This window comes from Rhinatrema bivittatum, chromosome 10, assembly GCF_901001135.1.
Source record: "Rhinatrema bivittatum chromosome 10, aRhiBiv1.1, whole genome shotgun sequence".
Taxonomy (NCBI): Eukaryota; Metazoa; Chordata; class Amphibia; order Gymnophiona; family Rhinatrematidae; genus Rhinatrema; species Rhinatrema bivittatum.
In genome coordinates this window covers 55519694-55546511 of record NC_042624.1, presented here as the reverse complement: position 1 = coordinate 55546511, position 26818 = coordinate 55519694, and the positions used below count along the sequence as shown (strand labels likewise).

Here is a 26818-nt window from a genome sequence, read left to right as displayed (position 1 = left end):
TCACAAATGCCCGGGGATTTTTCCTCTGTTTTATATTCTGCCCCTCCCCCCCTGCCCACTCATTACAGCCAGCTATGTTATTTGGCAGAGTATCGCAGCCCGTATGACATTGTGAGGGCAAAGGTAGCGCCGGCGCCATTTTGAATATTGGCAATACAGCCCGCGTGCAGGAGGTCGCTCCCGGACCCCCGCTGGACTTTTGGCAAGTCTTGTGGGGGTCAGGAAGCCCTCCCAAGCTGGCCAAAAGTCCCTGGGGGTCCAGCTGGGGTCCGGGAGTGATCTCCTGCACTCGTGACGTCGGGTGCCAGGAACCAAAATGGCGCCGGCGCTACCTTTGCCCTGTCATATGGTAAGGGCCACCGGCGCCATTTCTATTAACGCAGCCATGGCCCGAGAGCGGGAGATCGCGCCGGGACCCCCCCCCCCACTGGACCCCAGGTAATTTAAAACATTTTGGGGGGGTTCAGGAAGGTGGGGGATTTGTTTTAAAGGGTCGGGGTGGGTTTTAGGGTTGTTTTGGTGTGCCGGTTTTCCTGCCCTCCCCCGATAAGACGATTTTTTAACCAAAAAAATCATGACGATCAGATTTCCCCCCCCCCCCCTCACCAAAATCGATCGTTAAGAGGATCGATCACACGATTCACATCCCTAATTGGTAATGTATGTTAGAGCGTAAGCGTTTCTAAAGAGCCATGTTTTCAGTTCACGTTTGTAATTGCTGGAGCTCTTCTGGAGAAGACTTCAATAAGTCAGGTGCTGCTCCCAAGAAAGATTGTTGACAGATATCTGCTCTTTTGATTTCTTTTGCCAACAAAGTTGGTATGGAGGCTCCAAGTGAGTATTTAAGTGGTCTGGAAGACATGTAGCCTCTTTCTCTCAAGTAGATTAGTGCATCTCTTCTTAGAGCCTTAAAAATTGGTATCAGGGTTCTAAATTTAGTTCTGTAGGGTATTTGTGGCCAGCAAAGTTTGTATAGGACAGAAGTGATAGGGTTGTGAGGCTTACATCCTTCTATCAATCGTGCAACAGAGTTTTGTAGTATTATCTGGAGTTTGTGGAAAGCCTTATCTGTTAGGCTGTTGTAGAGTGCATTGCAGTAAAACAGCTATGTGGTTGCCATAGCTTGGACTACTTTGATTAGATTTATTTTCTTGATGAGAGGGCATGCTCTCCGTAAGTTACATAGTTGGAAGAGGCAACTCTTTCCTATTGTCTGGATTTGAGGAATATGGTTAGTTCCAAATCCAGCAAGATTCCAGGCTTTTTACCTGTATTTTTGGTGGAAGCTCATAGGTTCCAAAAGGGAGTTTCATATCAGTGACTTGATTGTCTATCCATAGAATCTCATTTTTGTTTGGATTCATATGATGTTTGTTGTTTTTAGTCCATTCTTGGATGGTTGGAATAAGAAGGACAAAAGATTATATTCGAATCATGTAGAATAAACCAAATGAGAGAATGTAAAATTCTGAAAACAACCCTGTAGCTAAGATGTGAAAACTATCATTTCACTCTAATTTTCCATACCCATTGCCCTAAGTACTAGATCATTTATTAATACGTACTAGATAATTTCATTTTATAAATATGAATGCCTGTCTATGAACACCACCCTGTAACCAATCATTGTTTTTTGAATTATAACTATGAATGTCACTTTGTAAACCATTGTGATATATACATGGAATGATGGTATATAAAATATCTGAATAAATAAATAAATGCATGCTTAGCTTATTTATAGCTACTGATAGATCCAAGCCCACTGGTAGTATGAATTGGACATCATCTACATAGTTGTAAGCTTTTATATCAAAGGTTCGGATCAACTGTGTTAGTGGTCTGAGGTATATGTTGAAAAGTACTGCTCATAGTAAAGATTCTTGGGGAGCACTGCAGTTCAGGATCTAGGATACTGACAAGTTGTCAGCAAACTGTACAGAAAGGAATTGAGCCAGGTTAGGACCATGCCAAGATATTGTGATCTACAGTGTCAAAGGTTGCTGAGAAAGTTTAGAATCTAAAGTAGGGATATGAATCATTTTTTGACGATTTAAAAAAATCATCAGATAATTTTTAAATCGTCAAAAATCGTTAGAGTCGCGATACAATAGAAATTCCCCCTATTTATCGTGAAAAATCGTAAATCAGGGGAGGGGGAGGGCGGGAAAACCGGCACACCAAAACAACCCCTAAACCCACCCTGACCCTTTAAAACAAATCCCCCACCCTCCCGAACCCCCCAAAATGTTTTAAATTACCTGGTGGTCCAGTGGGGGGGTCCCGGCGCGATCTCCCGCTCTTGGGCCATCGGCGCCATTGTGGCTGCCACTAATATAAATGGCGCCGATGGCCCGATAAAAAAACCCCCACCCGACCCTTTAAAATTACTCCCTTAGCCTCCCCCACTCTCCCGAAACCCCCCCCCCAAAACCTTTTACACATACCTGGTGGTCCAGGGGGGCCGCGGGCAGCGATCTCCAGTTCCCAGGCCATCAGCTGCACTAAAAAAAATGGCGCTGATGGCCCTTTGCCCTTACCATGTGACAGGGCAAAGGTAGCGCCAGCGCCATTTTGAATATTGGCAATACGGCCCGAGCGCAGGAGGTCGCTCCTGGACCCCCGCTGGACTTTTAGCAAGTCTTGTGGGGGTCAGGAGGCCCCCCCAAGCTGGCCAAAAGTCCCTGGGGATCCAGCGGAGGAGCGACCTCCTGCACTCGGGCCGTATTGCCAATATTCAAAATGGCGCCGGCGCTACCTTTGCCCTGTCACATGGTAAGGGCAAAGGGCCATCAGCGCCATTTTTTTTAGCGCAGCTGATGGCCTGGCAACGGGAGATCGCTGCCCGCGGCCCCCCTGGACCACCAGGTATGTGTAAAAATTTTGGGGGGGGTCAGGAGAGTGGGGGAGGCTAAGGGGGTAATTTTAAAGGGTCGGGTGGGGGGGGGGGGGTTTATCGGTGCGGGCCTCACTAAAAACAATTAGTGATGTGAATTGGGATCGGAACCGATCCCAATTCACATCTCTAACGATCAGATTTCCCCCCCCTCCCAGCCGAACCCGATCGTTAAAACGATCGGGCACACGATTCACATCCCTAATCTAAAGTAACAATTTAGTATAGAAATATTCTCTGGAGTTTTGAGTCAATCATTTTTATGTATACCTTAGAAAAAAAAATCCTGTTTCTGTGTTCTACTCTTTCATGCATAAGTTTCTGTGTTCTGCTCTTTCATGCATAAGTTTCAACAGGATAGATATTGAAAAGCTAACTGGTTATCTAAGTTAGCCAGATAGACATATCCTGCTAACTTAGGCCTGGATTTATCAAAATGCGATAAGTATCGCATGCGATAGCAAAAGGGGTGTGTTTTATGTTAGACAGTTTACTGCAATTTGTGCTAATACCCATGTGAAGGGCTAAGTTAGTGCAAATTGTGATAATGTTTTCACACTTTGTGATACATACCAGAGCTGTTGTATTTCCTGCATATAACCACTGGGGGACCATTTTTAATGGTCCCAGGGAGTGAGAAAGTGAGAGAGAGCAAGAGCCTAGCCATAATGCCCGCTCCCTAGATAGGTATTAATATCCCTATGGGAGGCCCACCTAGTAACTCGAGGTGAGGTTTAGGTATTAGTGTAGGGGGTTAGGGGCCACTTTGACATTCAATGTGAGACGTACGAACAAAACAGTGGTCTCTTGTGAAGATTTGATGATCTTTAGAGAGAGGAAACTCACCCAAAGATGAGATTTGTGCAATGTTCTCTCCACCTAGCTTGATGTTACCCAGGTAGAGAGTCCATCAAGCTAGGTGGAGAGAACATCATGGCTAGGCTCTCGCTCTCTCTCACCACAGATGGCAAGGCAGTGGCTTTAAACCTACTAAAACAGGCCTTTTAGGAGATATCCCAAAATGTGCTTAACACAAGCTATCACACAGCTTAATGCTACTGAAAAAGGTGTAGCTTAAATCAGCAATAGGACTTTGCAAACTGGTAAGCCCAACCCTAACTCCTCTTTTTCAGATTTGCATCGCACCATATGATATGGTGCTATCACATGCATTAACGGGGCTTTTCGCATGCAAAAACGCCTTAGAGCATTTTGATAAATAACTCCCTTAGATGGGATATTCAGTAGGGATGTGCATCGTTTTTTTGACAGATGAAAATATTGTACGATATTTTCAAATCCGTCATGCATCGGGGGTCCCCGAAAATGATAGGAAAACCCCACTAAATTTTCATGTGGTTTTCTTATCATTTTGGGGGGGGGGGGGAGAAAGGGCACACAGAAAAAAAAACCCCAAACTCACCCTGACCCTTTAGATCTAATATACAATCCCCACCCTCCTGACCCCCCCAAAAAAAAACTTCCCTAAAGTACCTGGTGGTCCAACGGGGGTCCCGGAAGCGATCTCCCATTCTCGGGCCATCAGCTGCCACTAATCAAAATGGTGCTGATGGCCCTTTGCCCTTACCATGTGACAGGGGCTATCAGTGCCATTGGCCGACCCCTATCACATGGTAGGAGCAATGGACGGCCCACGCCTATTTTCTCTACCAACCAGCAACTAGTGGAAAACACACAGAGTATGATTTTGACAGATAATAATATACCAGTGTTTAAAATAAAAAATATGGAATAAATATTTAAAAAATGAATATTTTGTCAGACTGCTGCATTACTTTCTCATAATAAAAATGCTTTCCTATTTTCTAGAATGACCATAAGACAAGGTTTTATCATACCGTGCACTAAAGAATTTGTTTCCGTTTAAAGCCTGTCCTGGTATATATCCTGTTTACAAGTAGTTGGATGTGAAGGAGGAAATGATATGACTTTGAAGGATTCATATTGAAGACATGAAAGATAGCTGATCACTGATACTCTAGCTCAGTTGTGCCTAAAGTTAATATTTATTTGTAACATGCCATTACAGTAAAATATTAAACCCATACTCTGTAGCTAAATGGCTCAACTTCTTTCCTGAAATCAATTCTGCATTTCAATATTCTTCATGTTACTAACACATACTTTCTATTGAGCCAAACTAAGAGGCTCATTCACAAAGCCGCATTAGGATGTTTTTTGTGCAGTAAACGGCCTAACGCGGGGATAACGTGAGGTAATTGAAATATCTCGCATTATTTTAATCCCCAACACTATGCATATTATTTTGAGCTGATTAGCATGCAAATACTTGATAATCAGCTCATTATTACCCTAAACAACGCAAATCAAATAATGCAGCTTGCTTAAAATATTGCAAGCCCCGGTATTTGATCTGAAGTTAGCTACAATGCAATCGCTGTAGTTAACTTCACTTGTGAGCATCAGGATGCTCCCAGGGTCATCACTTAAAGGGGCTGACAGTCTTGAGTAAGGCCCCTCCAAAAGTTGCCAAATATTCTTAGGGGGGTTCTTCACAGACCCCTGTTCCACCCAACCCACCCCTGGAGGCAGCTGATTAAAAAAAAAAAAAAAAGTTAAAATGAAAACATTTTTAAGGCCAGTCCTGGCCCTACCCCACTATCCTCACCCCCTCCTCTACAATACAAAAATCTGGACCCGAAGCTGGGATGCTCCCCCTCCAGACATCCCCCTTACTCACAAAGTAGGCCCCGGCTGGGGCCTGGAATGCTCTCTAGGCTCCGGCCCTGGCGGTAACCTTATTTCAGAATGAAAAGGGCAAACACTAGCCAATGCCAATTTGAAAAATTGCTGCCACTGGGCCCAGAGCCTAGGAGGGGCTCCAGTTCCATACTGGACTACCTGGGCTTACTTTGTAAGGAAGGGGTGGATCCAGACGGTGGTGTCCCAGCCTCCAGCGGCCCAAATATTTGTATTGCAGGAGAGGGGAGAGGAGAAGGTAGGACCACAGGACTAGAACTGGGACCCGTCGTAAAAATGTTTAATTTTTACCTTTTTTTTTTTATACGGCCATCTCCAGGGGTGGCAGGGGTTGGGATAAGGGGGTCTGTGGAGACCTTCAGGGTTTTTGGCAAATTTCAAGGGGGCATCCTCCCTTTTAAACGATGGCAACCCCACAATCTCTGGGCTACCATCACATGAGCTTTTGGGGCATTTAATCCTGCAGTATTTTTCCTCACAGTCTTTTATTGTGGAGAAAAATACCACAGGAGTCACAAAGCGGCAGGGTCATTTACCCCACGTTTGTAACTCCCACACTACTTTCCCTCAGGGAAAAAATACCACGGCTTAGTGAATGAGCTTCTAAGATCGGTGATATTTTCAAGCTGATGGACTCTTGAAAGATGCCAAAATGGACTTTCTATCAAGTACAGTAAAGCAGTTAAAGCGCCTATTAATTGACATTTTTCTCCATCTTCCGAGATTAAATAGAGAAACTAAAAATTCTCTATATGAGAGAAAAGCTATCACCAAGTTTTGCAAAATATGTAATATATTCACGACCTAAGGGTTAGCTCTTCAATAAGGATGAAAAAATGTATGTGCCCCACTGTGAGCTCATAGTGAGGCTATTTCATGTAAAAAGTTGGTAATTAGTCCCTGAGTGAATAAAGTAGGCTAGAGGATAAGGGACTGGCACTTACTGCGGCCAACACATAATGCATTTTCTGCTAGTTAGAATTTAAACGATGGGAGGCTACTCATGCTCATACTGTTACAAGCCCTTTAAACCTGAAAAACTGTGTTCCTAATAACTAGCTGAATTCTAAAAAGTGCCGGGCTTTTAAGTAATTAATTTACATATTATAAGAAATGGCATTGCAAGGTTCATTAAGAAATATATGGATTAAGCCAACATAGATGCCAGTGTACTCAGCCACAAAATCTCCGACGGGTTAGCGGCCCATTTCTGCGAAAGCTTGCTACAGATGCAAATGAGCTCCATAGCAAACTTTCACACTAAACTTTGCTACTGAGCCTGCCAAAAAAGATAACTACGCTTCAATGAATTGTTATTATTATTATTATTGGGGTGGTTTGGGTTTTTATTGCGAAAACCAGCTCTCAAAGACATCTTAATGTACACCTTTTTGTGGCTTTCTGTAGATGAGCTGCTTGGCATGGTAGTGCATTGCAAAAACTCAAATGTAGAATTTTAGTAAATTTTCATTTGTAACAGATTACATCTGAAAGTTTGCTACCTATGTATTTATCTTATTACTGCTCTTAATCTTCTGAATCTTTAAGCGTTTTAAATTTTATACTTTAACTATTTTATTATTTTAATTGTTTTATTTTTATTATGAAATTATGTATTTATATCTTTGGAAATGCAAATATTTTTAAATGAATATTTGATAAATGTAAACCGACGTGATATGTTCACATGAAACACTGGTATATAAAAATCAATCAATCAATAAATAAATAAAAATAATTTAATATTTTGAAAATGAGCCTGTGTATTAAAACATACAAAAACCTGAAATAATGTTTCTGTATGTTTGGGGTGTATGCAGCTTAGTACATTGGTCTCAAAACCGTTGGCCTAAAGCTTTTGTCATGATCATATCCCCAAATACTATAGACTGGCAACCAAACTCTAATTTTATACCCCTGATCCACCTAAGGTAATAGCCAGAAAATTCTGAGAAGAGGGAGAGAGAAAAAAATATTGCATTTCAAACTGGACCTCAGTTTTTCAGTTAGGTACCTTCACATTTTTTTATGGTTCATTTTCTGTTAAATAAAAAGAAAGGACAAGATGAAAGAAACAAAGAATTCATTATCAAGACAGTTTTTTCAGGTATGTGAGGTCTACAGTAAGCGGTTTAAACTAGTGTAAGTTTTAAATTTGGGAGCAGTGAACCACATCAAAGCTATAAGTTTGTTGGTGTCCATTTATTTGTTTTTCATGATGACTGAAGACTGTTTATGTGCATTCATTTGAAATGAATGGGTAATCAAAATGAAATAGAACATTTTGCTTTGTGTCCTTTAAAATGAAACAAATGGGCAGTACATCTGAAAATAGTGAAAATGTTCATTTGCATTTGGATACCATTCATGTGTAGGGGGTAAGTAAATCTGCAGGGCTTCTTTCCTACTCAAGGAAAGCCACTGAAGTTAGACAGAATGGAGCTGAGCTAGGAAGGAACAAAGAAGGAGCAGGGCCAATCAAGCTCACTCCATGCCTTAGGGTTTTGCTGCCACTGTTCGTGCTATCTTACCCCTCACTTTATGCCTTGGAATTTAAATGCCACTGTCCTTGTTAGCTTACCCTCACTTTTTTTTTTGGGGGGGGGGTTTAATTAGGGATGTGAATCGTTTTTTGATGATTTAAAATATCGTCCGATATATTTTAAATCGTCAAAAATCATTAAAGAGTGCGATACAATAGAAATTCCCTCGATTTATCGTGAAAAATCGTTAATCAGGTTTGTGTCCACTAATGGGAAAACCAGCACACCAAAACAACCCCTAAACCCACCCCGACCCTTTAAAACTAATCCCTTACCTTCCCCCACCCACCCAAACCCCCCCAAAATGTTTTAAAATCACCTGGTGGTCCAGTGGAAGCCCCGGGACCGATCGCCCACTCTCGGGCCGTCGGCTGCCATAATAAAAATGGCGCCGATGGCCCGATAAAAAAAACCCCACCCCGACCCTTTAAAACTGACCCAAAAACGTTTTAAAATTACCTGGTGGTCCAGTGGGGGCGCGGGGCTCGATCTCCCGCTCTCAGGCCGTCGGCTACGCTAATAAAAATGGCGCCGATGGCCCTTTGCCCTTACCATGTGACAGGGTATCCGTGTCATTGGCCGGCCCCTGTCACATGGTAGGAGCACTGGATGGCAGGTAATTTTAAAAACTTTTTTTGGGGGGTCGGGAGGGTGGGGGAGGCTAAGGGGTCAGTTTTAAAGGGTCAGGGTGGGTTTTTTGTTTATCGGATCAGGCGCAGCCGATAAACAAAAAGCAATCGGGCCGGACGATAAAAATTATAAGATTTGAATCGGAACCGGAACCAAACCGATTCCGGTTCTGATTCACATCTCTAGTTTTAATGTCATTGTGCTCCCTGACTTACCTCTCACTTTCTGCCATGGGGTGTTTATGCTTCCTTACCTCTCCCTTTCTGTCATAGGGTGTGTTTGCCACTGTGCTTGTTTCCTAACCTCTCACTCTCTGCCATAGGGTGTTTATGCTTCCTAACCTCTCACTCTCTGCCATAGGGTGTTTATGCTTCCTTACCTCTCACTCTCTGCCATAGGGTGTTTATGCTAGCCTTACTCCTCTTTTAATGCCTTGCAATGTTCATGCCACTGTTGAAGCTGCTTTGCTCCTGTTTTGTTGGCTTGGAGTCTTCATGCCACGGTTGTTGGTTCATTTTGTCCTTCTTTAGGAACCTTGGATTGTTTATGGCTCTATTGATTGTATAGTTTGCCCCTCTTTCAGTCACTTGGACTGTTTAAGCCACTTTTGGTGCTCCTTTGCCCCTCTTATGGTGCCTTGGTGTGTTTATGACATTGTGCATTTTGCTTTTGGCCCTGTGGCAGTGCCTTGGGCCACTGATGCCACTCCTGGTGCCATTTTTTCCCACTCTTGGTGTTTTAGAGTGTTCATTCTCTGCTGCCGATGCTTGTTGGCAAATTTCATTAAAGTTATTAAGAAACTCCCCCTCCCCCCAATGTTATAATGCAAAATAAGATTCCAGACCTCTTCAGCATTGCTGCTACCACTGGGTCTGCCCTCAACAATGCATCTATGAAACCTGGGGAAGTCACATCTGCCATCACCAGCTCTGCCTCAGTGGCTGTAGCCCTTCCATTATCTCCCCTGCTCCAGATTTGAGACACAGAGGTGAGCCATATCCTCTGCAGCTGTTGGGGAGAATAGCTTGAGGAGACAAAGACGAGGGGTTGGGAGTAGAAGGGATAGAGAGCAAGAGGAGAAAAAGGGGATAGGGAAGAGAGAAAGGAGCCTGGGGCAGAGGAAGAGAGCGGGGGGGGGGATCGAAGGAAGAGGGAGCTGAAGTGAGAGGAGGGGGGATGTAGGAGGAGGAGGCTGAAGGGAGAGGTAGAGGATGAGCAAGGTGGATGCTGGAGAGTGCTGGAAATAGAGGGAGAGAGCAAGAAAGGGTTGGAGGCAAGTAGAGAGACGAAGGGACTGGGGCAGGAAGAAAGAGGAGAGAAGAAGCCTCATTGGCATTTTTGTAGTAAATGTTATATTGGGCCGCTGAGCTTTCATCATTTTTATGGGGGGAAATTATGTTGCAGTTGCCATGCTTTCATCTTTTGCTTGTGTGTGTGGAGGGGAGGGGATTTCCTTTTAGGATCACTGGGTCTTCATCATTTTTGTGAGTGGGACAAGATGTTAGGTTGGGGCTTCTGAGCCCCCAGCATTTTTCTAATAACATAACATCTTCCACTTCCCACAAGAACAATGATGGGCCTGGCTTAGTATAGAAGGAAATGTATTTTTCTTTCTAGAGATGCACCCCTGCAGAGTCTGGCTTCTTAGGGTTACTATTTCAGTTTTGTCCATGTATTTCTAGTTTCTAACTTGTCATCACTTATTTTGTATTTAATGAGGATCATTTCTAAGATGAGATAGTCTGCTAGCATATAGTTTCTATATAGGTATCTGTAGCAGTCCAGCTTGTTTTGTTTTCTAATCTCCCTCCCAATAGGAGGTGTTTTTGTATTCTAGGTATTTTGTAATGTTTGCAGAGCTTTACCACACATAGACTTCAGTCCTAATTCTCATAGCGAATATATGAACGTACTTTGAAAATTAGCAGGACCATGTGTACCTTAGCTGGTCATAAGCTTGTGTATGTATATCTGCTAGAGAACAGGTGTAAATGTCTATGCAAACATTTTCACGCATACTTTTGAAAATCAAAAGTACATGCATTAATTATTTCCCTGCCTCTAGCTCTGCTCCCAGGAATGCCTCTATAGTAAGTATGAAATTATGCGTGAAATCATTTCCACATATAGTTTAGTTTATTAAAACTTGATTAATCACCTTTTTACAAATAAAATCAAAGCAATTTACAATAAAAAAAAATCTTTGAGCTTACAAAGCGATCATCAAAAAAATAAATCAAAACATCAAAAAATCATAACCAATTACTAAAACCAAAATAAAAAAATCATCATTAAAAATCATAAACAAGCAATTACTAAAACAAATGAAATACAAAACCAATCACAGTCATAAGCAAACAATAACATTGACACATAGTCATACTGAGTCTGATTAAATAGATGAAACAAGACTAATATGACAATAATTCATATATATTGTAGATAATTACAATGATCAATCAAATAAGGTAAAATAATAGGTAACACAGAAGCTGGCATTGATAACCAGTTAGGCCAGAAGGATCAGTTACAAGAAAACCTGTGAAAAGAGATGTGTATTGAGGACCTTCCTAAATTTGGCAAAGTCCTTTTCACTACACAGACTAAGTGGTAAGGAGTTCCAGAGACTGGGAGCAAGATATGAGAAACTCATCTCTCATGTAGACTCCAGTCTTCAATCTGATTTCCTTTGGTGATGGAAGGATTGTACTTTTATGCATACATCCCTGGGGTAATTTTTTAAAAGTCTGTTTATGTGCATGAATGCTTTAGAAAATTATCCCTATGTGATTTACATGGAGAATGACATTAATATGTAAATATAAAGTAAGAAATTGGCAGTGGGTGGAGCTTGATTGCTCTGCTTTGCCCAACCCTCCACAACCAAATAAGGTACATTCCATTGCCCTGTTGCAGTGTCAGTGAAACCAGCTTGACAAGTCTTGGCAGTCATTTCCACATCCCAGCAATGCCACTAACGCTGCAACCGAGCTCAGTTATCTGACATATACTGCGCCACCGGGTGTACCAAGCAAAACATGAGCAGAGAATTAGATATAATCTTTGTTGAACTGGCATATTAAAAAATAACCCTACTGACCATGCGCTATAAACCAAAGCAAAAATGGCGAGAAATAATGCACACCCAGATTAAATTTCACAAATTCAAAACTAAAAATGTTGGGACATTTTTTAAGTAGACACCCTGTAATTTCCTATGTCCCTGAGTGCTGATGTACTGGCAAAAGTTTCACAGATAATATCATAGAGCATGGTGTCTGATTGGTCTGTGCTGAATATGCAATGCCATTTTGATTCCCATTGTCAATACAAAGCAGCCAGAACCTATGCATTCAACATTAGCCATGGCAATATTTTTTATGCACAAATCCATAACACTTAGGGATCTCAGTGGGAATTAAAGAAAGGGTTTAAGCCTACAGGGACATGTACTGTCTAAGAAGCTCATACTAAGTATTAGAGACATACAAGCAAGTCACTGCCAATCTTGACCCATATTGACAGGAAATTTCAGATTTCACTCCAATCGGCTAGGAAAATGTGTTAGATCTGGGTAAAATCTGAAGATAATCTAAAACATCTGAAATGGATCCACAAAATCCACTTTGTATTTTCAGAAAAATCTGATAGGCAATTCACTAGTCTGATAAAATCTATTTCACATGTTTTAAAGAGCTTCAGCTGATCTACTTTAGCTTTGTGAGTAGATTGTTTAACAATCCTCTTACAAAGAAATTTGCCCATCTCTTATTTGCCTTTTTTTTTGGACGGGAGGGGGAAGGGAGTTCCAATTACAAGACTATGGGCCTTATTTTCTAAGGCTATAGCTAGCGAAGGTAGCGCACGCCTGCGCTACCTACATCGGGGCGGAGTCGGCCCCGGAAGAGGAGGAGTCGGGGCATCCCCGGGGCCGACTCTGCGAGGACAGCGCGGACAGCGAAAAGGTAAGGAGCCTTTTCGCTGCCTATTGGGCGCGATGCTGGCAGCGATCGCACCGCGGAGGTGCGATCACTGCCGGCTAGCGCAGGACCGCCCCCCCCGTTTCGGCCCCCCCGCCCCTTATTACCACATTTTTCTAATGTACCGCAGGCCTGCAATACTTTAGAAAATGAGGCCCTATGTTGCTTTTAAGACTATGGGGCTAGTGTACTAAGCATTTTTCCCATAGAAAAACCCTTTAGTACATAAGCCCCTATGTGTGTGTGTGTGTGTGTATATAGGTCTCATAATCCTTAACGCAACAGCAAATAGAGAACAAATAATTATAACAAACAATAAGAAAATTTTAAAAGCCAAGGAAAATCATATATTTCTTCATCTGCAGTACTGTCCACATATAGGAAAGAAGAGGCAGAAACTATTTCCATAATTATTTTAAAAAAAGAGATAAAATAATAAGATAACTAATTCAAGACGAGAGCTCTTTAAAGAAATGTACATTGCACTGACTGGAACTCTCAATCACTAGCAATTAAGAGATGCACAGAATTAAAGCAGAAGTTGGCGATAGTATGTCTGACATCACTCATGTCAGAATTTTTCTTTTTATCTTTTATATACACACCTTTCCCCCGTAGTTAATCAAATATTTCCACAGATATTTATCAACAAACTCCATGCCAAGTTGCACAATATCCTGTGGCATTTTAAGAATTTTCTTTCTTGTAGCCTAATAGGCCTGCAGGTTATCAGGAAAAAACATACCTTTTGTCTTAGAAACAATGTATTCTTATGACACAAAAATAATCTCTGGATCCAGTTTTATTCAGGCTCAGAAATAAATGGCACAAGCAGCATTGCCTTCCCTGTCACTGCGCCTTCAGCCTACTCCAGATTTAAAAAGAGTGATGTTATGTTATGTTCCATTTATAGCCACTTTATCTAAGCCAAAAGATTGCCCAAAGTGGCTTACAAGAGATTTAAAAGCTCACAATGGTATCAGCCACAATGGTATCAGCTATCGGATGCAAAGGAAAAGAAGCTGCCCAAGGAGAGTTCCTTAACTGGTATTGCCATCCAAATGACTTGAATGTGAATCCTGAGAAAGGGTAAAAGCAAGAGATAAAAGAGTGGTATTTGGCTTAATGCTGTAATATAGTAGGGATGTGCTTTTCTATTTTGACAAATGCTAAAAATGCAATGAACAAAGCCATTTTTGGTTCATTCGGAATAGAACAAACTGAAAATGGCCTCCTACGAAAATACCCCCAAATCTTTGGGGCGGATTTTAAAACGAGCGCGAACAGCCTACTTTTGTTTGCGCTCCAGGCGCAAACAAAAGTACGCTGGATTTTAGTAGATACGCGCGGAGCCGCGCGTATCCACTAAAATCCTGGATCGGCGCGCGCAAGGCTATGAATTTTGTATAGCCGGCGCGCGCCGAGCCGCGCAGCCTACCCCGTTCCCTCCAAGGCCGCTCCGAAATCGGAGCGGCCTCGGAGGGAACTTTCCTTTGCCCTCCCCTCACCTTCCCCTCCCTTCCCCTACCTAACCCACCTGCCCGGCCCTGTCTAAACCCCCTCCTTACCTTTGTCGGGGGATTTACGCCTCCTGCGCGCCTCCTGCGCGCCGGGCCGCGACCTGGGGGCGGGTACGGAGGGCACGGCCATGCCCCCGGGCCGTAGCCACGCCCCCGTACCCGCCCCCAAAACGCTGCCGACACGCCCCCGAAACGCCGCGACGACCGGGCCCGCCCCCCGACACGCCCCCGACACGCCCCCCTCCGAGAACCCCGGGACTTACGCGAGTCCCGGGGCTCTGCGCGCGCCGGGAGGCCTATGTAAAATAGGCTTCCCGGCGCGCAGGGCCCTGCTCGCGTAAATCCGCCCGGTTTTGGGCGGATTTACGCGAGCAGGGCTCTGAAAATCCGCCCCTTTGAGTATTGTCGTTTTCATGCCTAAAAGAAAAAAATGGTCCTTCTAAACCTCCTTCTACCCAGCAAAGGGAAGCCGGGTGATAGAGTTCCCAATTTTCAACCGTCAAACTTCCAAACACTTGGAGATGCTGTTTAATATCCTTGCTGATGTTGTTTATGTGTATGCAATTTGTATTGCCATCTTCACCTTAAGAAAAGCACAAAACCTAAAATATAAGAACAGGTAAGAATCTATCTAGTCTGTCCAGTTTACTTCCTGCTACAGCATCATAGACCCTAGTTGACCAATGAATTTCCCCGCACTTCTTTGCAATTAATCATCCTCTCTACTTGCCCCATGCTTTCTTACACTGTTATAGTTTTTGTCTTTATCACCTCCACTGTGAGGTTGTTCCATGCATCCAGCGCCCTTTCTCTAAAGAAATATTTTGTGATGTTACTCCCAAGTCTACCCCTTCGAAGCCTCAAATCATGACCATTAGTTCTCAAACTTCTTTACTCCAAAAAATATTTGCATTTAAATAGCCCAGGGACCAAACTACCATTTCATAAAATTTTCTAGGCCTCCAATTAAATCATGGACTGAAGTCTATGTAAATGACACAAAATAAATGGATCCAACATATACACCCAAATTTTCGAAGCCCAGTGTGCATAAAATCCTGGAAATACGTGTGTGGCCAGGCCATGCATGCATTTTAGAAACGGCCCTACCACACGCATATCTCCTGGTACGCATAGAAGTGCCGGGCCATCGAAAAGGGGTGGGCCGGAGGGCGGCGTCTGGGCAAGGTGGGGGGGCGGGACAGGGACCATCCAGAACAGCACCATTAGATACTGTCCCGGGGAAGCGCGCGCCAGCCAACTGCCGGCACGTGAAAGTTACTTCTGCTCTGAAGGAGCAGTAAGAAAGAAAACAAAAAAATGTATGCTAGCTAGGTAGGGGTTAGGGGGAGGAGAGGAGAGGAGAGGAGAGGGGAAAAGGGAGGCAGACTAGGAAGGGGTATAGGGAAGTTCCCTCCCAGTCCGCTCCTTAATTGAAGCAGACTAGGAGGGAACTGGGAAAACCCTACTCGCGTCACCACACGTATTTTTGTAAAATCCCCCGTTGCGCATGTGTGATGCCACCGGCGTGCACATGTGCGTGCCAATATTAAAATTAGCCGCGCATGTGTGCGCGGGTATTGTATTTTATAACAGGCACGTGGTGACCCACGCATGTTATAAAATCGGCACGTCCATGTGCACACACCGGGAACCGCGCGCACATGGAGCACGAGTTTTAAAATCGACCCCATATTAAATATAGAATTTTTACCAATGTACACACTGAATAATATAATCACAGGAGAAAGTTAGATGTAAACCTGCAGCTGCATGGCTAAAATCAGGATTTTTCTGAACATTTTAGCCCTCCTTTTTTTCCCAGGAGCAGGGATCCTCCCTAACCCACACTTACCCTATCTGTAGCCCCCGGTATAGCAATACAGCCATACAAGAAAATGTTGCTGGCCATCCGTGAGATAGATGAAGTTGAAATGGCATCATTTTGGTGCTGTCCTATGGGCCTCTGGTGCCAGGAATGAGGGCAGGAGTGAGTGGGCTTCACTTTTGCACTTCCAACTTACTGGGGGCTACAGAAGGGGTGATTTTTCATGTTTATTCTGATTTAAAATTCCACCCATATAAAGATCTGGGTTGTTCTGGGGTGGTCCCTGGCACCCAGAAAAATTTAAAGTGGGGAATAGAATGGCCTAGGCAAGCCCCAGCTGGGCCTGGGGCCATGGGCTAGATTTCTACGGCTAAGAGTAGGGATCAGAGGGGCTCGAGAGGCCTAGCTGGGTAGGCCCAGGTCCTAGGCTTCTCTTTGCTGACCAGTAGAGGGATTAGAGGGTCTTTGGGAGGCCTGTTTTTTAGAATTTTGTTTTGGGAGTATTTTGGATGTTTATTGTCTTTTTTTGGATTGGGAAACAAGCCAACCTGAAAAAAAAACAAACATTAAACAAACAAAAAAAATGAAAATTAAAAAAACATAAAAACAAGCAAAATGAACATTTTCAAGCTCTAATTCCCTAAAATATATTCAATCAGTAGATGGGCAGGAATAATCCAGTTTAATCTGAGCTGCATTTGAATTGAGGGGAATCTGTTTTTTCTTGATTTATTTTACTGGCAGCAGTTTTCAGTCCATTGCCTGGATTCAGCCTGGAATTGCTCATTGTAATCCCAGCTGATCCTATTTTAATTTCAAAATCACATTTTATTTGTTTATTTATTTAAATATTTGTATGTACTGCCTCCTCTGTTCTGGTGCAGGCATACAGCATGGGTCAGTACAATAATAGTAAAGTATAAAGGGGCAGATTTTCAGAGCCCTGCTCGCGTAAATCCGCCCAAAACCGGGCAGATTTACGCGAGCAGGGCCCTGCGCGCTGGTGAGCCTATTTTACATAGGCTCACCGGCGCGCGCAGAACCCCGGGGTTTTCGGAGTGGGCGTGTCGGGAGGCGTGTCGGGGGCGGGGCCGGAGCGCGCGGCGTTGCGGGGGGCGTGTCGGCAGCGTTTTGGGGGCGGGTACGGGGGTGTGGCTACGGCCCGGGGGCGTGGCCGCGCCCTCCGTACCCGCCCCCAGGTCGCGGCCCGGCGCGCAGGAGGCCCGCTGGCGCGCGGGGATTTACGCCTCCCTCCGGGAGGCGTAAATCCCCCGACAAAGGTAGGATGGGGGTTTAGACAGGGCCGGGCGGGTGGGTTAGGGAGGGGAAGGGAGGGGAAGGTGAGGGGAGGGCAAAGGAAAGTTCCCTTCTAGGCCGCTCCGATTTCGGAGCGGCCTAGGAGGGAACGGGGGTAGGCTGCGCGGCTCGGCACGCGCAGGCTATACGAAATCGATAGCCTTGCGCGCGCCGATCCAGGATTTTAGCCGATACGCGCGACTACGCGCGTATCTACTAAAATCCAGCGTACTTTTGTTTGCGCCTGGAGCGCAAACAAAAGTAGGCTGTTCGCGCTCGTCTGAAAATCTACCCCAATGTGAGTACATAGGCAAATACTTAAAGTGGTGGGAATAAGTGAGTATCTAAAACAAATACAATAACAGTGATTTTTAACTGTTAATATATAACCAGAACAATTAATTTGGAATATCAGAGGGCAGGGATGAGGTAACGCTATTATAGTTACCGTGGTTGGGAGGAGTCTAGGGAGGAGTCTAGGGAGATGTTATCCGGTAGTTTTGATATAAGCAATGGAATTGGGATTGAGTTTGCCCAGGGGCAGTTCTGGGTAGGGATCTTCAAACTGATTAATGTGGTAGTGGGCAAACACTTGTTTTGAGATAATTTCTGGGACGATGGAGCTAAATAGCCATTTTTTAGGGATGTGCAGAGGGACGCCATACATTGCATTCGGGATTCATATTCGTCGGGGGGCAGATACATTGCATTCGGCAAGGGGGGCCCCCCGATACGTTCATGCATTCATTTTTATTCGTTTCCTGGCTAAAATTGAATTAACTACAACCGCCCACCCTCTTGACCTCCCCCAAGACTTACCAAAACTCCCTGGTGGTCCAGCGGGGGGTCCGGGAGCCATCTCCTGCACTCACGCCCTCGGCTGCCGGTATTCAAAATAGTGCTGATAACCTTTGACCTTGCGAGGGTCAGGAGGGTCCCCCAAGACTTGCCAAAAGTCCCTGGTGGTCCAGCGGGGGTCCATGAGCGACCTCCTGTACTCGGGCCGTCGGCTGCCAGTAATCAATGGCGCCGATAGCCTTTGCCCTTACTATGTCTTACTATGCCCTTACTATATATATAAAAGCCTTTAATAAATAAATAAATAAATACATGTCACAGGGGCCGACCAATGACACTGGTAGCCCCTGTGACATAGTAAGGTCAAAGGCTATCGGCGCCATTTTGAATACTGGCAGCCAACGGCATGAATGCAGGAGATGGCTCCCGGACACCCCCCCCCCCCCCAGCTGGACCACCCGGGGGGGTTTTAGTAAGTCTTGGGGGGGGGGTCAGGAGGGTGGGGGGTTGTAGTTAATTCAATTTTAGCCGGGAAACAAATAAGAATGAACGCATGAACGTATCAGGGGCCCCCCTTGCCGAATGCAACGTATCCCGACGAATACGAATTACGAATGCAACGTATGCCGTCCCTCTGCACATCCCTATCCTGTTCTGCACAGTTACCATCAGTGAAGATTTGGAGTGATGAAAGGTCTAAGATTTGTACCATGTTCTCTCTACCTAGCTTCATGCAAGGTAAGTAGAGAGAATATGGTACAAATCTACTCTTCTTTCACCTTTCATCTCTCCAAATCACATTAAATCTTCACTTATGGTAATTGTGCTGTTTGTATGTATGATGGTGCATGTAGAGCTGCTCCCCAAAACCCACCCCACCCCAAAATCCTCACCCCGAGTTCATAATGCCCCCCTCTTATAGTGGTATAAAAAATGTTAAAATATAACTGAGTCGCCACAGAGGCTCTCTCTCTCTCCCCCCTCCCCTCCCCTCCCCTCCCCTCCCCTCCCCTCCCCTCTCCTCTCCTCTCCCCTCCCTCTCCCCTCCTGAACAGCATTTGAGATAAATACCATTTCAGCTGGTAACACACAGCTAACACAGGCATAACGCTCAGAAAAAAGGTGTAGTTATGTCCGGCGTTAAATCCCAAGATAGTGTGCCTCACTTTATCGCACGCCACGTTAACTGACTCTCATTTCCATTTACTCCGCCCAAACTCCTCCCACTCGAATAGTAATTTTAAATTTGCATACGCATTTCACGATGCGGCATTTATCGTGTGCATTATGGTGTTATTGTGGGCATTAGGGCCCTAATGTGCGTGATAACCCCCTAAAGCATTTTGATAAATGACCCTGAAAATTCCCAGTGATACAACCTGGTGTACCTTATAATTTATGTTATGGTTAATTTGAAATATGAACTATATTTTCAGCATAATTATAATATGAATATGAGGGACTGAACCAACTAGAGCAGGGGTGGCCAACTCCGGTCCTCAATAGCCACAAACAGTGGGAGCGGTGCATGTAAAACTATCTCATGCAAATTCATTGTGGATATTCTGCAAATCAGACCTGTTTGTGGCTTTTGAGGGTTAGAGATGGCCACCCCTGCATTGTGCTCTAAATAAAGATATTTAAGGCTTACAGGAAGAGGAGCTGTCATAGACTTTCCCACAGAACTGCCCACAAACACCTATTTACATAAATAAATGTGCGCCTTTGATTCACCTCTGGGAGCCCTCAGAAATGAATACATTTACTCCTGCCTGAGGCCAGAGACCTGCTGCACCCACGCAGCTCCTATTGTTTCCCCGGAAAGAGATTTTTTTACTGTATTAAACTGCCATGATTTTTATCGAGGGCATCAGATTTCCCCATGACGTGATAAAGGTCTTAAAATGTTTAAGAGTTCTTAGTCCTGGTTCTTCCAAATTTCAGAGCTCTGTACTCACCTCACTGTCAGATATAGTGAATGTATCCCACAGGCACAAGGTCATCGTGGTCCTTTTCCCATAGATAAGGAACGGAGAGAAAAAAAGTCTAGAAGGTGAATTTTAAAAGCTTGACACGCGCATCAATTAGGGGATTCATGAATATGTCGGGCCGGCGCGCGCCGAGCAGATTTTCAAAGCTGCCCGAGGTTGCGCGTATTTCCCGCTACACGCACAAATGAAAAGTTTCAAAAAAAGGGGCAGGGCGTGGGCATTCCTGGATTTCAACCTCAAATTAAGCACAGGCGCGTGACGGGAGCCCCTGTCCCGTAACTGTACCTCTGCTATGGATGACATGTGAGTTATAAAATAAAGATAAATAGATAGATCAGCAGGGTTTTAAGGGTCAGGGCTAACAGGGGAGAGGAGAGGCTTCTCAACTAGGGTGGGTTTGGAAGTCCTATCCCGTACCTGGGCGAATTGGGAACAAAGTGGGGAATACTGGTAATGGTGTCGGCGTGCCCCCCTTTTAAAATCCCCCCACTCACACGGCAGAAGCCGCATTTGTGCACATAGGCACGTGTCCACTTAAAATTGTGCGCACATGTACGCGTGGCCAAGCTACTTTATAACATGCACACATATACACATGTATGTTATAAAGTGGCCGCATCCCTGGGCACGGGCCGACAAACGTGCGCACCCGTGCGCCTGCGCGCCTGTTTGAACGTTACCATCTTAGTGAACTGGCCCCAAAATGAGAAAAATTCTTTAGTACATCTAGCCTTAAATGACATTGTCTCATACAACACCAGATTAGGAGGAAACTGATGGATTTGCTTTTTTCATACTATTGGATAGATACTATTGGATGTTACCGGGCAACACAGCATCCTGGGCAACAGTTGCAGCTGGCTCCCCACCCACCCCCAGTCTGGCTGGGGGTGGGTGGGGCCCATTCCTACATTAAGGGCAAGCTAGGCTGCTATTGGCCAGCTTGTGGAGAGGGCGGGCATGTTAGGTGGGGAGAGGATATGAAAAGAGGCTGGAGGTGCATGGCTGTCCCCTCTGTCCTTCGATTCCCTTGCAGTTTGGATCCCTGGGCAGGAGGCAGGCTTGTCCGTCTATAATAATGGTCTTGGATAGATAGATAGATAGATTAGACTGGATGATTGATTAGTTAGATGGATAAATACGACAGGTTAGGCAAATAAATTAGATAGATTCTGCAGATTGATTATAAAAAATAATATCCTATTTATTTTGACTCTTGAAAATGTAGGAACATTAGAAGTTTGCCATCTTCAAGTATGGTGTGCTGGCAGGTGACGCCAAAAAGTGAAAAAAAACCTCTGACTTGACATCCCAATACAAATTTGCTGTCTATTGTAAAATATAGCATTCATTTCAATGTTGAGATCTTAAAGCAAAAATCAAAGGTACAGTAAACTATATTTTAAAACAGACTAGCTGATACCTCGTCTGAACTAATAGTCTTTGCTCAGTTTAGCAAATCAAATGATTGCCCAGCAGGAAAAAAAGAGTGTCAGTCACTGTATGCAGGTTAAAGGGCATTCTGCTTAAAGGACAAGTGTTGTATTTTATAAAGATCATTAGTCACTGAGATATATATTTTAGAAGGCTTCTAGAAAAGGAGATTATTTTGGCAGTCACTGGAGTGTACCAGATGGTTCATTAACACAGGCTAGGCAAGCCACAGGCTTTCCGAATCATTTAGAAAATGTCAAACAGAAACAAGGGCCTTGTCACTTTTTATTAGAATTAACTACATCACATCCTGGACATAGAATTCACCTTGGGTCAAAAAAATTAATATGGAATGATATGAATGGTGTAATACACTGGGTTAAAGATAGGTCTTCCTCTGGGGACTCATTTGCTGGTGATATATTGTGCTCATGTACTTCAGGAATCCTCAACCTTTCTCTTCCTGGTGTATGAAAAAGAGTTGACCTTGTTCAGAATCTGTCGATGTCTAAATGATTTCAGGTATATGCAGAATTTCAGCACAACACTGTGATCAAGCACATTTGCACTTATTTTCCCAGGAAACTTGGTCTTGGAGTTGTCTACGAATTGAGCAGCATCTAATGCATGCCTTTGTCAAGAGAGTAATGTTCCCATTAAGTGAAATAATGTTTTGGCAAACAGGAATTATTAATGCAAGTGAAATGTTATAACTTTTTTCTCTTCTTTTCTTAATCTAGACGTCAAAAACCTTGAGAACTTCCAGCTGGTGGAAGGTGTTCAGGAGCAAGTGAATGCTGCCTTGCTGGACTATACCATGTGTAACTACCCACAGCAAACAGACAAATTTGGGCAATTGCTACTACGATTACCAGAGATCCGGGCCATAAGTATGCAGGCTGAGGAATACCTCTACTACAAACACCTGAATGGGGATGTGCCATGCAATAACCTCCTCATTGAAATGCTGCATGCAAAAAGAGCTTAAGTTATACCCCCTAGGATCTTATGCTTAAAAAAAAACAAAAAAACTCTGCATTGCTCCAAGCAGTGCTAGTTAAAAGAAAGCCCGGTTTAAGACATTGCAAAATGATATAATAATCAAATACTTAATAGTAAATGATATATCAGGGTATTTGTATTGCAAACTGTGAATCAAATGCTACTCCTCCCCAGAGGAAACTATATAGGACTTTCGACCGGAATTAAAGGAGGTCCCAGATGGGTGTGTGTCAACAAGAAAAAAGGTGGAACAGTTCTTCTGTATTTAAAGAGACCAAGCTCAGCTATGAAGACACTGAAGAACAAATTCAGTCTCGGTTGTTAAGCTGTTATAGTGGGGAAATCCTACATCTCAGAACAAAACTTACGGGCTACAGGATGCACCTCAACGGCTCTCTACATCGGCCTTCCTGTGACACAGAACTTTACTCTCCTGCGATAACTGATGTGGTACCTGTTCAGGATTCTATATTAAATATCTGTCGTAGGCCTCAGTATGTATTAAGTTCATCAATTCGTCAAAGTCTTCTCTATTCAGTGTTGTGTCTCAGGCCTGCCGGTAGCTATTATGAGCAGTCTATTATTAAGTAAATCCAACCTTCTTATGTTCTAACATTTATTTAGGTATGTGTTCATGTTCTTAAAGAAAACAGTATCCCTCTTCTGCCCCACTGCGGACACTTGTTAGATCACTACAGTTGCCATGAACAGGTTTTTCTGAGATCCAAAGATACATGATCAGATTCTCACCTGTTTCAGCAACCAAATGTTACAGTGCAGATTCGACATGGAAAATTCTTGGTATTTAGTCAATTAATTCATAACATATCATGAGGTCTAATTTTTAAAAACAACAAATTTCATGGCAACAATATAACTTCAATAGCTTTTTTAAATGTCTGAAATTGAAAAAAAAAAGAGATTGCACTTTTTTTTTTCCAAGAATGTAGGATGATATATTATAATAAGCATGTTTAGCTATGCAAAACTTATGTAGGGTCAGGCTGCAATCCAAAAGTTCTATTTGTGCAGTGACCTGGAATATCACCAGTTGTGTGCGAGAAAAGGCAACGGTGATGTTCATGCTCTTAATTGCCAGTAAACAAACAGTTAATCAACTAAACGTTTTGAGGCAGGAAGAGTGAAGAGAAGAAGAGTGATACTGTCATTACCAGGTAGACCAAAGTCTGCTGCAGAACAAATATTGAAGGACAAACAATCACATTGCTCACACAAATAAACAAAGCTCTATCAGTATTATAACACGCAATGCCATAGTTATGAAAGTCTTGCCTTAGTTCACAATCTTAAAAAAAAAGGTGACTGTGGAGGTGCCGATTAACATGTGTTTTGAATAAAGTATTAATACCTTAAATTCGGATATATCATAGTGTTTACATTCATTATGTTCTATGGGAAAGAACTGTGATAATACAAATTGCAAAGCAATGATTTACTTAATTCTTCTTTTTCAGATTTCTTTTTTTTTAATTATTTTACCACTTTTTAATTATGTCGTGAGACACTAAAATCTAAAATGAGAATCTCACTTAGTCTTAGTGTTTGTTTGTTTGTTTGTTTTCTTATTGGCTGTACAATCACTTGTTAAGACTGTAAAAAAGAAAAAAAAAGTAACAAAAAATCCCAGCCTTCCAGTCCCCTCATTTTTTCATAAAGATTATTGGCTTTTGAACAGTTTATTTTATAGTGTATGTGATGGTTTCAACTATTGACAATTATGATGCTAATTTATTGTTCCTTGGTTTCATCTTTATGTAAGATGTATGTGTTTTAATGTAACATGTCTTCAAGTTAGTGGAACATAGTTCAGGGACATACAAGAATCTTTGCAATTTGAAATAATTCCCTCAATTAAATGTCTGTAAATCCTCATAAACTTAAATGTAGTTTATTTAAAATCTATTGTAAATTATCTGACTTACAGCTTACTTTGTTATTACGTGAACCTAAGCGTTGTACCCTGTTATTAAATTCCTTTCCATGCATTGTATAGTACATTGTATACCAAAGACATCAATTGCTACTTCTGAGTTAAATACAAAGCAAGTTATTTTGTTATCTGTATTTTTCGGCTCTCCTGATTTGTCCATGTGTAAGGTAACAAGCCCACTACCTGCAACTCCTAGACATTTGTTTCATGTCTTAGCCATCTACTCACAAAGGCTTTACAACTATTTAGATCTCTAAGTCTTTAGAAGGATCGCTTTCTATAGTTCAACTCAATTGACCAAGAAGCAAGAAAAATTAAATGTTTCTGTTATTTGGGGGAGTTGCAGAAGTGATTCTCTTCACATATGCATAATAGGGATGTGCTGGCATTTAAAAATAAGAAAGAAATAAAGACATTTGTTTTGTTTCATGTCATTTCTGAAACAAAATGATACAAAAAAAACCATCTAAATTCCATTTTGTTTTGATCATTTAACAAGTGCTAAATGGTTTTAGTGCATGCTAAATGACAAAACCAAAAACAAAAATACTAAATAAATAGCAAATAAACTTAAAAATAAAACTAAACACGTTTTTCCATGCATTTTTCTAAAAATGTGGATATAGTACTTTTTGTGTTTCAAACGTTTGTGGTTCATAAATTCAGATTATTTTTCATGGAAAGAAATTGAATTGATGTCCTTTTCCTATTTCTTCCTTGCAAGAAAAGGAACAAGATACTAATTATAAAAAGGTGAATTTTAAAAGCCCAAGGAAAAATGCAAATATGTTGGGCCGGTGTGCACCGATGCAGATTTTAAAAGCCGCCTGGATTTGCGTGTATTTCCTGCAGCATGCATACATTTTTTTTTCACAAAAATGGGTGGAGCATGACCGTTGTCTGGGCGGGGCATGGGCATTCCTGGATTTCACAATGAAACCAACACGTAAATACTTAAGTGCACAAGCGCACGCCAGGGTCCCTTGCCACATAACTTCACTTCTACTATGGATGGCGTGTGTCATAAAAAAAATAAAATAAATAAACAACAGCAGGGTTTTAAATGTCGGGGCTAACAGGAGAGAAAGAAGGTTATTTAACAAGAGAGCTTAGGAAGTCCTATCCCTTACCTGGGCGAACTGGGAAAACTGGTAATGGCGTCGGCGCGCGTCCTTTATAAAAATTCCTCCACTTATGCGGTAGAAACAGCATGTGCACGCACATGCACACATCAATTTAAAATTGTGCGCACATGTACGCGCATCCTGGCTATTTTATAACATGCACACATATATGTGCGTAAGTTATAAAATGGGTGATTCTCGTGATATTAGCTGGGAAAAAGTGTGCACGTGCATCTGCACGCCAATTTTATAGTTACCGTCATAGCATGCACTGTTATCAATGTAAAGAAAAAATTGATTAATAATGCTGATAATGATTACAGAAATTATTGGTTATCCAAATTTCTAAAATAATCAGATGAGCTAAAATGTGCATTAGCTAAAATTTGCCATTACAAAACTTTCATATTGCCCAACATTTCAAAAGTTAAATTTCTCTAGTATTAATAAGGGTTGGTCACTTTGTAATCAGATGTTTACTAATGACTGCCTTATTGATTACATGACACATTAGTAAAAGCAGACTGAAATACAAATGTTATGGCTTGGGCTTGTTCATTCTAGTTGTTCTGTGTTTGTTAACAGACAATCTGTAATATCGGGATAATTTTATTACAGATGTTCTGCAGCTGCCTTGGAGCTGAGTCCATGCAAATTTTTGTGTGCAGTTACTTGTTGACGTTCTCTTACTGTATCAGTGAAATACATATTGTCATGTCAGTTCTTGCCAGGAGTTTCTCAACACAGATGGAATTTTTCAGTATTTCAATAAAAATTCATATGCCCAGCTGGATCATTTAAACTTTTTTTTTTTAATGATGCATTGTATGATGTAGAAATAGCGATTTACAAAACGTTTTGGATCAAACATGAAAAGTGTAAAAACTGGAATTTTTGCTCTTGCAAATTCATAAAAATAACACTTATATTTTGCACAGCCATACCCCATTGTTTTTCATCTTACTAGAATTTTCCATCAAATTCATGAGAATTTCCAACTTTTCGTTCATTTAATGGAAGAGATTTTACATTAACCTCTATGACAAAAGGGCCTATGTTCGAAAGCTTGGTGTGCATATAGAG

At 42.5% G+C, this 26818-nt stretch overlaps 1 protein-coding gene across 1 annotated transcript in view; it reads left to right on the top strand.

Annotated features, from left to right (window-relative positions):
- The window catches only part of NR5A2 (nuclear receptor subfamily 5 group A member 2), a 248911-nt gene extending 222389 nt beyond the window's left edge, over positions 1-26522 (top strand). The window contains exon 8 of the mRNA XM_029618527.1: positions 22399-26522. Within this exon, the coding sequence (XP_029474387.1) occupies positions 22399-22646 (248 nt within the window). The 3' untranslated portion in view covers positions 22647-26522. The remainder of the gene's footprint in view (positions 1-22398) is intronic.
- The last annotated feature ends 296 nt before the right edge of the window (positions 26523-26818 follow it).